The sequence below is a fragment of the Ciconia boyciana genome, chromosome 1 (genome assembly GCF_034638445.1).
Source record: "Ciconia boyciana chromosome 1, ASM3463844v1, whole genome shotgun sequence".
Taxonomy (NCBI): Eukaryota; Metazoa; Chordata; class Aves; order Ciconiiformes; family Ciconiidae; genus Ciconia; species Ciconia boyciana.
In genome coordinates this window covers 9,047,293-9,061,772 of record NC_132934.1, presented here as the reverse complement: position 1 = coordinate 9,061,772, position 14,480 = coordinate 9,047,293, and the positions used below count along the sequence as shown (strand labels likewise).

The 14,480-nt window shown below is 43.1% G+C and overlaps 1 protein-coding gene across 2 annotated transcripts in view; it reads left to right on the top strand.

Annotated features, from left to right (window-relative positions):
- Positions 1-14,480, top strand: part of GRM3 (glutamate metabotropic receptor 3) — a 49,263-nt gene that overhangs the window by 33,470 nt on the left and 1,313 nt on the right. The window contains exons 3-4 of one of the 2 annotated variants that reach the window (XM_072866297.1): positions 1,942-3,008; positions 9,926-10,100. In XM_072866297.1, the coding sequence (XP_072722398.1) occupies positions 1,942-3,008; positions 9,926-10,100 (1,242 nt within the window). The remainder of the gene's footprint in view (positions 1-1,941; positions 3,009-9,925; positions 10,101-14,480) is intronic. The other variant, XM_072866372.1, reaches the window with a different exon arrangement.

Here is a 14,480-nt window from a genome sequence, read left to right as displayed (position 1 = left end):
GAGCTGGCCTGTATAACACTGAAGTGAATAAATTGTCTCTTAAAACTGGTCTGCTGTGTTAACAGCTTCTACAACCTGTATAAGTGTTATGAATAATGAAATAAGATACTGGCAATGACAACATGTTATTGAAGAGCTGTTAAGTGCTGCATTATGATTTCATTTTAATGCTGCTCCTGGATGAGAGAGCTTGCATGCCTGTGCGTGAGAAGGAGGAAGGAGAGAAGGGAAGCTGCTTAATATTATTCTTGTTGACCTGTATTTTGAATTTAGCTACCTGTTTAATTTAGAGCATGTTATTTCCAGGAGGACTGGCCATTTGGGGAGTATTATGCTGCCCTTAATTTTTGTGCACTCAGAGGTCTTGTTGGGCTAGACAGAGGTAGAACTAGATGCCAACAGTGAAGAAAAAGAGAAAATAATCCTCTTACACATTTCTGGGTTACCCAGACCCAGGCTGTAATCCTGCAAACCAAGGCTGTCCGCCACTGTCATTGTCACAGGTGAGGTGGTAAAACGCAGTAGAGGGCAGGGATAAGAACAGGCTCAAACAGTCTTCGCTCAAACCCAGAAGAGACTATAGCTGGGTGTAAATTATCTTCCAACCTTGCCCTAAGATAAGAAGAAGGTTGGGAAAGAAATGCACTCCAAGTCCAGCACCTGGGGAGGTGCAGGTTATGCATCAACCCTCCATCAGGGCTTCTGTACCAAAAACCACTGTCCCTTTTACTGACCTTAGTGGGAGTACTGCAAAATAAGGTAACGCTGTGCAGGAATAAAGGTGAAAGAATTTGGCCTCAGTGCTTTATAGAAGTTAAATACATCTACTGTAAGAAATCCAAAGTATCTGGAGGCTGAAGTGGAGGAAGATATTACATCCTTATACAATATTGCTCATTGCACAGCATGGGCACAGATGTAGGGAAAAAGATTTATTCCAGCAATGACAGTGGAACCTCTTCTGTAACCAAAGACACTGGGGAATGAAATCACCTTTATTGCTCATCAATGGCAAAAAAAAAAACCCTTTTGCTTCCTGCCTATAAAGCTGCTCACCTTTGATGCTACAGCAAACGACCAATAAATCACATGTTAAATGCAATTTCCTCCTACATTTTTAATATTTCTTCATTCCCTGCATGAGCCTCAGCTGAAGGAAAAAACAAAAACTCTTCAGAGCTTACCAGTTGGAAGTGTTACAATATTGATTTCACAGAAGGTCACAGATCCAGTTTGTGGTTTTTTCATCTATTCCCCAAACAAGATATAGGACCAAAGCAGCACATGCTGGGAACCTCAGACCAGACAAGAAATATCAGAAACTGGTAAAACTGAAGCAAAATATAAGGGATTCAAAACTTCCTACAACACAGGGAGAAGTGAAAAAGACATAGGAAGAAACTGTTGAGGACTTCATAGTTACTTCTCCATCATCCTCAGAATGAATCCTCTATTCAACTGCATTCCAGACTCTTGGCCACAAAACTGATGTTTACTGATCTGACCATTTAAATTTCCTTATATCATGACAGCTGAATTTCACCAAATAATGCTAAGTCTCAGTTAGAAGCAGACCTCCTTCTTTCAAGAGAAAATGTGAAAGAGAGCAGTTGTGCATACTGGGGGAAATAATTGGAGGATTCATTTGTATCCAGGGAAAAAAAGGTAAGGAGATTGGTAATCTAATGTAACTCTCAACATTCACAAGTATTTCTCATGCAATAAAGTGAAACAGAGCTCTAGTATCTGAGTTCTTTTCTTCTTCCAAGTTCAAACAAGGGAAAAACATTTCAAAAATGAGACAGATACAGACCTCTTGACTTACCTCTTGGCACTTGAATTGGTTTCTATAAGCTATCAGCTGTCTGTGCTTGCCATAAGGATGAAAAAAGTCATCTACTGTTTTGATAATAACATTCCCTATTTCTTTTTTTTTCACAGCTCCATTCAACCCTCCCAATGCCGCGGACAGTATGGTCAAATTTGATGCCTATGGAGATGGGATAGGACGATATAACGTGTTCAATTTCCAGTACACTGGAGGCAGATACTCCTATGTGAAGGTTGGTCACTGGGCAGAAACCTTGTCACTTGAGGTAGACTCTATCCACTGGTCCAGGAGCTCTGTCCCCATTTCCCAGTGCAGTGACCCCTGTGCTCCTAACGAGATGAAGAATATGCAACCAGGAGATGTCTGCTGTTGGATTTGTATTCCCTGTGAAACCTATGAGTACCTGGCTGATGAATTTACCTGTGCGGACTGTGGGCCTGGAAAATGGCCCACAGCTGACCTGACTGGCTGTTATGACCTACCAGAAGACTACATCAAGTGGGAAGATGCTTGGGCAATAGGTCCTGTTACCATTGCATGCCTGGGCTTTATTTGTACTTTTATGGTTATTGCAGTGTTCATCAAGCACAACAATACCCCCCTGGTCAAAGCCTCTGGCCGTGAACTGTGCTACATATTGCTCTTTGGGGTCTTCCTGTCTTACAGCATGACTTTCTTCTTCATAGCCAAGCCTTCTCCAGCTATCTGCACCCTGCGTCGTTTGGGGCTAGGAAGTTCCTTTGCTGTCTGCTACTCTGCCCTTCTGACAAAAACAAACTGCATAGCCAGAATATTTGATGGTGTAAAGAACGGTGCTCAAAGGCCTAAGTTCATCAGCCCCAGCTCTCAGGTCTTCATCTGCCTGAGTCTCATTTTGGTACAGATTGTTGTGGTGTCCGTGTGGCTTATCTTGGAGGCCCCTGGCACCAGACGGTACACTCTTCCTGAGAAGAGAGAGACTGTCATATTGAAATGCAATGTCAAAGATTCCAGTATGTTAATCTCCTTAACATACGATGTAATCCTCGTAGTCTTATGCACTGTATATGCCTTCAAAACAAGGAAATGTCCAGAGAACTTCAACGAAGCCAAGTTTATCGGTTTCACAATGTACACAACGTGCATCATTTGGCTGGCCTTTCTCCCCATATTTTATGTGACATCCAGTGACTACAGAGTAAGTCTTTGGATATATGTTTCTATAAATCATGTGCATCACTTTAAAGGACCCCGTCATCATTCACTAAAAGCTTCTTTCACTTCTTTCTTTTGTCCTCTGGATCCCTTGCAAACAAGCTCTGTTTCAATGTTAATGTCCACCTAATCATATTACCAAATTTTAGCTTGAAATCTAAGATGGTCTCATTTCAAACTGAGCATGTACAGTTAGAGGTGGAAGGGATTAGTACTATCAGTCTGATTGTGATAGAGGCATAGTGTAAGGATTAAGTATTCAAACTGGTACATCAGGATGTGAAGTCATAGTCCTAACAGAAAAACCTAGTAGAACATGAGCTAGAATGAGTCATAATGAGTTATTTGTTGGAGGTGGGCCTTAAATTAAAAACTGAACTAACTAGTCTCCTTCTGCAAGAGAATCTGCCATTCAAACATGGTATTTTCTTCCAAATAAAAAAGATAAGGAAAGAATTTCAAAATTTCTATGAAACAGCATTGTTTAAAAAAGAAAATCCAACAAATGTTATGATTGAATATAGAACTTTTTATTCTTTCTCCACTTTGCAGGGGATAAAACACATACCTCACTAAGCAGAAAATATTGGTCAGCTTTCACCAACAAACTCAAAAAACATTAAATTGTTTAAATTGTCACGCAGTGTTGCAAAACTTCAAGTTCAATAAAATCATATTTTTGGACAGAAGGAAATTGTCTCAGAGAAAGATTCAGATCTGCTCCACTGGAAATCTCACAGTTATTATAATGTGAGAATTGACTGCTGAAGTTGGCCCTTACAGCAGTTTGCGGTGAATTAATTCATCTTTCTGCCCAGAAGAAAGGTAGCAGTCTAACTTCGGGTAGTATTATAACCAGTAGTATGTACATGAAACAGCATGTAAACCTGTGGAGATAATAATGTCATTTAACATACTTTTGGTGTGGCCACCCTGTATTTAGTATTTAGTACTATTTTTCTCAGCTTAGGAAAGGTACTGAAAACCTTGAGAAAACAAGGATAGATAACAAACGACGCAGTAAGACACGCAGAGTGACAGTAAAAGAGCTAAATATGTTTAGTCTAGACAAGAGTAAACCCAGGGAGATGTGATCACAGACTATAAATAATTTGAAGGCAACAGAAAGAGAGAAAGGGATTGTTCAGTCTCAGGAGAAGTTAGAATGGCAAGTAATGGATTGAAGATAATGAAGGAAAAGTTTAAGGGAGGCACTGGGGAACAGCCCTGGACACCCAAAGTAATCAGGAAGATAGACACAGAAGGAAAGTAATATCAGTGCAGACAGTTACATGAGTGAGCAGCATAGACACTAATGGTCAAGAGGAGCATGACTTGATTGCTCAAGCATTTTTCAGACGTATCTCCTGAGTGGGATTTTGAAAACCACCCATAGGCATTTAATTTAAATACAAGGTTCCAAATAAGCCAACTCGAGTCCTACCAAATTGACAGAAAATGTTTTTAACACTTTTTTTTATATTTTCATGGCATGTCAGGAGCTTTTTGAAAATCCCATCCTAGATGTCTACACTTCTGGGGTTCCTTTGAAAAGCCCATCTTTATTTTCCATGCAGTGTTACCTGTTGACTCTGAATCAACCTGTGCCATCCTAATGTAGGCCAATACTGGTGGCATCACCAATAAACAGCCTTAGAAACGTAATAGCGGCAATGAAAAAAACTAATGTTGACTGGCTTGACATTTTATTATTAAGCACAAACATCACTTAGGACTCACCCTTCTGAAAAAATGAGAGCTCCTGGAAATTTATCCAGAGATTTGGTGTTGACCTCACTGTAGTAGTTAAAGAAATGAAAAAAAGTAGTTCAACATAGTATACAACCCTACCAATACTGGAGCGGAAATGTCTCTATGAACCCTGTATGACATATGCCAGACAGCATGTTAGATATGCTGGGATGGCATATTACTGTATGTCTTACAGATTCACCCACCAAATAACGCTGCTATTTGGTTAAGGCCTTTTCTGCTGTGAGAAGGGTTTATGGTACAGCTATGCCTCCAATACATACATGCTTTTTTTCTGTTAGACTAAGCTTGCTTATATTGGCATGACCACTCTCTTCTCCCTGGGTCAGATAAATTTTAACAGCAAAAGGAATTCTGGGGGAAGGGTTTACAGTAGAGCTCTTGGTGATTCAATCATGACATCAGCTGTGGGATTTTTACACACACAACGTAAGTCTTCACATAATCACCAAGGTTGGAAGGGACTTCTGGGGATTGTCTTGTCTAGCCTCCCCTACTCAAAGCAGGGTCACCTACAGCAGGTCACTCAGAGCTATGTCCAGTCAGGTTTTGAATATCTCCAAGGATGGAGACTCCACAACCTCTTTGGACAACCTGTACCAGTGTTTGACCATCTTCATAGTTTTCTCATGTTTAAACAAGATTGCCTGTATTTTGGTTTGTGCCCATGGCCTCTTGTCCTGTCACTGGGCACCACCAAGAGCCTGGCTCCTTTTTCTTTTCTCCCCCCATAAGGTACTTATATGAACCAATAAGATCCTCTGGAGCCTTCTCTTCTCTAGGCTGAACAGTCCCAGCTCTCTCAGCTTCTCCTCATATGACAGTTGTTCCAGTCCCTTAATCATCTCCATGGCCTCTTTGCTGCATTTCCTCCAGTATGTTCACATCTCTCTTGTACTGGTGGGCCCAGAGCTGGGCACAGCACTCCACATGTGTCTCACCAGTGCTGAGCAGAAGGGAAGGATCACTGCCTTTGACCTGCTGGCAACACTCTGCATAATACAGTTCAGGAGGCCATTGACCTTCTTTGCTGCAAGGGCACATTGCTGGCTCATGATCTACTTGTTGTCCCACCAGAACCTTCAGGATCTTCTCTGCAAAGCTGCTTTCCAGCTGGGTAGCCCCCAGCATGTACTGGTGCCTGGGGTTGTACCTTCCAAGGTGCAAGACTCTGCTTTTCCCTTTGTTGAACTTCATGAGGTTCCTGTCATCCCATTTCTCCAGCTTGTCGAGGTACCTCTCGATGGCAGGACAGCTATCTAGTGTATCAACGACTCCTCCGAATTCTGTATCAACTTCAAACTTATTGAGGGTTCACTCTGTCCCAGCATCCAGGTTGTTAATGAAGGTATTAAGCTGCACTGGTCCTAATATCAATCCCTGGAACAACTAGTGACTACCCTCTGGCTGGACTTTGTGCCACTGATCTCAATCCTTTGAGGCCAGCAGTTCAGTCAGTTTTCAGTCCACCTCACTTTCCACTTACCTAGCCTGTACTTCATCAGCTTGTCAATGAGGATGTTATTGAAGACTGTTAAAAGCCTTACTAAAGACAAAATAAATAATATCAACTACTCTTTCATCATCCACCAAGCCAGTCATTTCACTGTAGAAGTCTATCAGGTTGGTTAAGCATAATTTCCCCTGTGTAAATCCATACTGACTATTGGCAGTCATTGCTCATCCATGCAAGCCTCCTGACACATTTACTTGATTTCCTGCCCATTGGGATGGGCCATTCTTAAGCTTGGATGAGGCAATTCTTGAAAAACAGCCAGGTCTCCTGCACCCCTCTTCTCTCCAGGGCCGTATCCCATGGTATTTTTCCAAGAAGATGCCTGAACAGGTCAACCTGCTCTGCAGGGTGGCAATCCTAATTTTTGCACTGCTTCCTCCTCTCGGGATCCTGAATTCCACCATTTGCTGGTTGTGGCAGCCAAAGCTTTCCCTGCCTGTCCCGTTCCTGACAAGTTCTTGATTGTTTGTAAGAATGAGATCATGTGGAGTGTTCTTCCTTCATCAGTTCCTCAATCACCTGTTTTAGGAAGTTGACCTCAGTGTGCTCCAAAAACCTCCTGCATTGCCTCTGCCCTGCTGTGTTGTCCCTCCTGTGGGTATCAGGGTGGTTGAACTGCCCCAAGAAGACCAGGGCCTGCAAACATGAGACTTCTTCCAGTTGTCTGAAAAATGCCTCTTCTACTTATTCCTGATTTTGTGGTCTATAGTAGACACCCACCACAATGGTCTGCCCGCTAATCCTGACCCATAATCTATCAAGTGGTTTAAGACCCATCGCTGGGCAGAGTTCCATTCACTCCTGCTACTCTTACACACAGAGTGCAACTCCCTCTCCTCGCCCTGCTACCAGTGTGCTGACCTATGCTGTAATTGCAGATCTGTAAGTAGAGCAGGAGCCATCTGCCTGCTGCCACAAGTCACAGGCTTCCAGCCTTCATCATCATGGGAGTCTCCATTTCCCCACTCAGCAAACACAGGCTTCCTAGTTCTTCTCTAGTACAGGCCAGGCTCTTGTACCTGCAGAGTGTCAGATAAGATCCAGTCCACCTTTTTCTCATCATGTCTGATGCTGCAAAGTCTGCTGACCTCCTCCCATAGCTCCTTAACTTGGCAACAGAAATCTTCCACATCTCCTGCAGAAAAGGACAACAACTCCTCCAGCCCCCATGAGAGCCCTCAGGCATCCCTGCAGCCCCAAAGCTGCAGAGCTGCATCCTCCTTCGGGAGCTCAGTCTGGGTCACTCCTGATATGCCAGGGATAGTTGCCCCTGCAAGCACTGGGGACCGTGCCCCGTGGCATCGCCTTTGCTCTGCACACAAACCCAGCCTTCAGCAAAGTTTTTAGCCCTCTCTGTGCACATTTCTGCACGTTGCTGAGCCTGTTAGCTGCCCAGCACCTACAGAGGGCTCTTCCCAGCCCCTGCAACAAGAGTGCCCAACCTTACCTAACCAAGAGTCAGCTCAGACAAAAGCTCCAAGGAGGTCGAGGACAGCTGACAGAGTTCCTTAGGAGCTGATGGAGGTTGCCAGAAGTCACAGCCTCCTGCAGCAATCCTCTCCCAGCAGCAGCAAGGCACCCTGATGTTCCTTGAAGTGTTCCCAAGAGTCCTCCAATGATCCCAGAAGATGTTCCCAGAAGGTCTAGAAGATCCCAAAGCAGAGGCCAGAAACTGCTCTGCAAACTGCTGTGTTTGGTGACTGACTCTGTTAGCTGCACTCTCAAAAATTTAAAGAAGGGCTCCTACAAAAGATAGATTTCACTGATGCCATTGATTTTTATGCAGAGATACACATTGATTTCAGAATCAAAGATACAATGAAACCTGATATGATTAAATAGTGCATATAACATAAATTCACAATAGCCCCAATATCTAGCACATTTAAGGGAATTTTCAACATGATCACCTTAGACAAAAGCTTAAGAAATCCAGCAATAACACAGGAAGGGAAGAGTCTGGGTGTTAAACTGGTTATAACAAAATCAGGTGTCCAAAGTTCCTACTTTTAGACAGTTTCTCCTTGCATTTTCTCTAGGGGTAATTCTGGTTCAAGGAGCTCGCCCCCCCTGCCAGTCATTCCTGCCTGGTCTAGCAGGATTGCCTCCATTCTGCCAGCACACTGGTGTCTGTGAGGCTGGCTTACACACCAAACCACTGAACTGACCTGGGTTAAAAGGAACTCTGTGGGATTTAACCCAAATCATTCATTGATCAAGTGTATAATTGTGTCAGCACAGCTGAGGTGCTCCCGGAGGCACAAACCCTAGCAGAGCAGGCTGGGGAGGAGGACACCTTGTTAGTGAAGGGAACTTACCTTGAAACTACTACCTTCATTTATTCTTGTTTTATAAGAAAACTCCCAGTCCTGTTTTACCTGTTCAAGACCCACCCAGAACTGACTGCAGAGCCCTGTGGGCCAAATGCAGAGAAGTGAAGGAGAAAGTGCAGCTGGAAACACTAAGGTGTCCCTTTCTCATGCTTCCCCCGTAGGGTCTTCCATGTTCACTCACCCTGTAAGAGCTGAGCACCTTTTCATGGTGCTTGCCACATCCACCTTCGGTAACGAGTGATTATTATATGATCACATTAATTCTACTCACTGCTGACAAAGCATTTGGTGCTCTGTATATATATACAGCAACAAAGTCCATTACTTACTCTATTTTTCATTTTGCACCAATTATTCCTGACAAGCAGATATGAGAAGCTTTCCCATGGAAGAAGGCTAATCTCCAAGGACTGCAGGAATGTAACTAAGGAAAAATGAGCCATAGATGTATAATCATTCAAATTAAGCAGTAGAGTTTAAAGCAGTTCAATGCAACATCTTAATTAAGGAATCTGCTTGGAAGAAAACAAAATAAACTGAAAATGAGGCAGTAAACTGGCACCTGGTTATACCATTGAACAAAAAGGAAGAAAGATAGACAGTGCCAGCAAAGTTACACTAGCAAATGCCCCAAGGAAAGTACTCTAAAATCCTGCAGCCTTACAAACAATTAATTTCTGAGCCCAAAAACTTATGTCTCAAAGTCAGGGCTCCTTTCAGGTCCAGTCTGACAAATGTCACCAGCTCTTATGTTTACTCCAAACCACACCTATGTTCCTGCAAGGGATTGTTCAAGTTATCTGATTAGGATTGAGGCTGGAGGCTAAACTGGTTTTCAAGCAGATGCTTTGCATGAAGCATCCAACGTAACCCCACATAAAGCATGGTATGTGCAAGCCGGTTTCCACTGCAGCCAGCTTTGCCCAGTTGTTGCATGACAGGTGCTACAGAGAACTTCCTGATCAATTTAGGAATCAAGGACATAGAGAATGAGAGAAAGAGAGCAAAACTACCCTTCCTTCACTAAACTGAGGGACAACATGCTCAGTCAAGCTTCCCCTGATATGCAGAGACACAGGGCACCATCAGCGCTATGCACCTCACTCATATCATCCTAGGATTCTGGAAGGTAAGGATGTGACAGATGTTCAAGCCAGCCTGTACCAGTGCAAACCCCCAGGACTCTGGTTCCTACCGTTGTATGATAATGTTTCTAATATTCTGCATTTCAGAGCTTTCCATACTGAAACACAGCGCTTTGCGCCCACTCTCTCCTAGGTGCAAACCACCACCATGTGCATCTCTGTGAGTCTGAGCGGCTTCGTTGTGCTGGGCTGTTTGTTCGCGCCCAAGGTGCACATCATCCTCTTCCAGCCCCAGAAGAATGTGGTCACTCACAGACTCCATCTCAACAGGTTCAGTGTCAGTGGGACCGGGACCACTTACTCCCAGTGTAAGTAACAAAACTGCCACCTATCTATAAGGATGTGGGGTTGCAGTGAGTTTGGGTAAAGACAAGATGGGTTTTTTACCAGCAACAAAAAGACCTTTATAGGCTGTGCTGTTTACCCCGTGGAAGCATCACTTCATTTGTGTCTGGAGAGAAAAACCCATCCCCCTCCCATGGGAATCAGCTCAGAGCCCACTCTGAAGCTCACTGAAGTCAGCAGAAAGCTTTCAGTGGGCTCTGACTCCATCCCGCTGCACAAAGCAAGTACAGCCCATCACTCGCTGTCACTCTCGCAGCGGCGACAGGAACAGATTGCCCTGAAGTATTCCTGTCAAAGTGACACTCTGACAGGACCCGGGCCACAATGCAGCATGCTCTCAATGGCTTTTATCGTCTGCATTATAAGGAAAGGTTCCAAGTCTGCAGCAAACACATACAAGGCATGCCATAAACTGTATCTGTATGCTGAGTGTTGAGCAATACCCTTTGTAAGTGCCACAGCCAGGAAAAGCAATCAGTGCTCTGTTGCAATGACAGCTCATCTGCTCTGCCTCCCTCCTTTCCCTCATCTTCAGTCTCTTCACCCCAAGCAGAGTCACATCTGTGATTTTGATTTGAGGCTGTTGCTCCTCTTCTGGGTGAGTTGCTCAGAGATTTTTTTGCATTAAAAAAAAAATAGGTCACCTGTATGTTTGGGTTTTTTTTTTCCTTGTCAGGCTTAACTATTCAAGGATGAGAGCACACAGCACCTTGTTCACAGAGCTCTGCAGACAGCTTGTCTAACCTGGAAAGCTAATTGAAAAAGCACACTACAACTAGAGAGAGAGAAGGAATAAGAAACAGAGGAAAGGAGGAACACAGAGCAAGGCTTGCCAGGAAGTTCACACTAACCTAGCCTGAGGTTTTTGAGTATGACCGAAATTTCAAAATTGGCTAGAAATCTTTGGCACTTCAGGTTTTAGACAGAATGTGGAAGGAACTTGGGACCCTGCTGTGTATCACATTGCCAGGGATTAGGAGGTAAAGGGGTCCCAGCCATCTCTGGCTCTCCCACCCCAAACCATACCGTGCCATGAATGCCCAGGGTCCCTTAATAAGAGAGCAGCCATGTGGCTCTACTCATCCCCCATCTCATCAGAGTCAGGACTGCATCCAGCCCTGGCACCAGAAACCAAAATCTCCTTGCTGTTTTGGAAAACTTAAACCAAGAGAGATGAGATGGCCCTAAGTGCCCAAAGTGCTGAGCACTCCCAAAAGGGCTGGATTTGCAAGACCAATGGATTCCCAATAACCTTTAGAAGTTTGGTCCCTTGATGAAATGGTAAGTCCCATGAGATTATTTCCATCCCTTACGAATTTTGTATAAGTGGTCTTTCCAAGTTTTTTAATTCTCTCATACTACAGAATAAGCTTAGTCAGAAACCATTTTGATTCATGGATACTTTTGTACAGGATTGCATTTTGGAATTTGATATTTTTATTATAACGGCTGGATAATACGTGTGTGCACAAGCATGCATACAACTGAAAGACATCCTCAGTGCACATCTGTACATTAAAAGCCTACTTTTTCAGGTTTGTGAATAGCTTTAAGACATTAAGGAAAGCATAAAAATCCAGACTTACAATCTCTTGTTATTTCATTGTTTATAAAGGTGGCTGCAATCATTTACTTTTCCTGCTTACACCTAGCTGAATAAGGGCTGCTTGTCTTTGTTGGTCTTGTCAGACCATGGCAAGACATGGACCTGGAAGTAGGACTAAAAGGTCCATCACACACAATGGAAAAAGCCCTATAGTTTCCATCTCAGACAATTATTTGGGACAACAACACTGAGAATTCACTGTCTATCACAGCATCAATATTTTTTAGGAAGGAAAATTTTCCCTTACTCCTTTCCATTCATTTGTAAATGATTTTAAATAAATTTTCTTTTTTTAACTGTTTTGTCATTTATAAACCTCCAAAAAGGTGGTCATCCACATTGATTCTAATCCATGTCTAAAATATTCCTCTCATCAGTCCCAGGGATGTCAGCTTGTTTTTATTTTGGTTTTGATGGTGTTTTCATCAGTCAGAAACTGCTTAATATGAGACTGATCAAAATTAGCCCCAGGGCATTCTAGTAACAGCAATATCCAAAAAGCCAGTTCTTGTTCCTTATCAGAGCTTCAGAGGACAGGACTACCCAAGTTGCTCTAATGGGCAGTGTGCTTCCTATCTCCACGGATTCTCACCTCCATTGCTTCTCAGGGCTGCCACGACCTCTTCACTCCATCAGTCATTAATGCCATGATTATAGTGGGTCATGAACAGCAAGTGATTCTCAGTTTTTAACACAGTTCCTTGAACTGTGAAAACTGGTCAAACACTATGAGAAAAGGTAAGTGACACTCATGATGCTCTTGGGTAATGTTAAGTGTTAGCTCTAAATGTGTATTGTAATTACATCCCTAAACTGAGCAGTGGAGGGAGGGCCTGAGTCAATGGTCAATCAAATCAGCTGCAGTGTGGCAGTGGTCATGAGAGCTAAACTGAGCACCTCATGCAGTCATCTGAACACAGCTCCTCTTCTTTGCTACATGCTCTGCAGAAAGCAAGTAGAGGTGAATACTTGACTGCTAAGTGAGGAAACTTGTTTTAGAGACACCGAGCCTTGATCATTTTGACAGCTGAAGTCTGGACTACAAAAGAAAATAGATTTAAGCTGAAGAGAGGCAGGATATATGTGTACCTAGGTATATGACATGTTTTGAAACATATATATCCATACACATTTATTTGAATCTGAAAATTCACGTTTGGCAGAGTGCTGCATAAGCTCTGCTTCCCCTGCAGTGTTTCCCCCACTGGGATGTTCCCCGGTTTTCCTGTGGCCTGTTTTATGGGCTTGGCAGAGGTATTCCCATAAGGTAGGAGGTCAGCACTCATAAAACGTTCCAGAGAGCTCAGGACTGATTTAAACACCTACATGATTCAGGCTGAGCTTTTACACCCAGAAGGTGTCATTCAGCCAAGTTATGTCCACATGGAGAGCAGCACACAAACTTGAGCTCCTCCAGGTGTCCTCCACAGGGGTCAGAAAAAGAATTGAAGCTACTGTTTATAGCCAGGCTGGTAAATTTTCTCTCTCAGAATTTATTTTCCCAGCCCTTGCTCCAAACTAGCCCTGATATATGGCTTTTATACATTACTAACTCACAGTTGTCTGCTGTCAGCATGAGTAGAGGAAGTGGCAGACAGAAAGTAAATTTGAATCTGCCTGTTCCTGACTATGTAGGCATGCTGCAAGGTGCCCATGGCAGTGCTGGACTCTTGCATTTTATCTCTGGTTCTTTGCCTTGGATTATCAAAGCAAAATGAGGGACTGCCAGGAAAGAGGAGATCAAAAGCATGAATCGCAGCCAAATCAAGACTTCTGCTCATGTCACACATTTTTCTTGGCCTCAACACTAGTCAAAATGGAGGTGAAGTGTCTCTAGCAGGTCCAGCCATATTTCAGGAAACCCCTTGGCTGCTGCTATAAGACATGATGTGAAACACAGAACCCTGGAGGGATAGTGATTAACATTGCTGAGGTCTATAAGGAAAAGCAAGACCTTTTGTTCAGTCTCAGAGAGAGCTGGATACTCAGTGTGAACACTTTACTCCACCTAGCAGAGTTAATAACTGTCTCCCAGCACTACAAGAGAGGTACGTGCTGTGGAGGAAGCCTGGGAACTCAAAAGGCAAGGCCACTTGTTTCTTGCATACCACCGTATTTCTCTGTCCAACTTTGACATCCTCCTGACCCAGTTACCATAGTATTTGAGCTATTCATGCTCTACAATATGTTGGACTTCAAAAAAAACCCCGAAACTAAAAAAGTTCTGGGTGAGTGACTGATGTTCACAGAAACAAAATGCTTTTGCCTGTAGTCATACTGCAGTAGAACAGGGATTTGAATCAGGTCTCCTAAGCTGTACTGATTTTTCTATTTGCCAACAATAAATAGAAATAAAAATAACAACAATAACAAAAAAATTCAGGTCAATGTGCTGCCATATTATACCCAGTTAAAAACTGAATACAAAACCTGATAGTTAATTTTCACAAAATCATAGATATGATGCCCTGTGCCCTTCTACTTACAAATTACTGTTTTCAACATATATCCAGGTTGTGAGAGATCAAACTCCATCTACCTAATTCAGAGCAGGGGCTCATTCTTGGCTCACCTGTTTATCAGGAATATGTCCTGCCCTCTAAGTAGTAGGTTAGTCCAATAGGTGCCTCTAAATTTCTCTTGTTAAAGCAGTTCTGTTTTCCATTTATATTTATTCAGTCAATGAAAGAATTAGAAATAGTAGCTGACTTGAAGAAAGAAGGACCTGTTCTGAAAA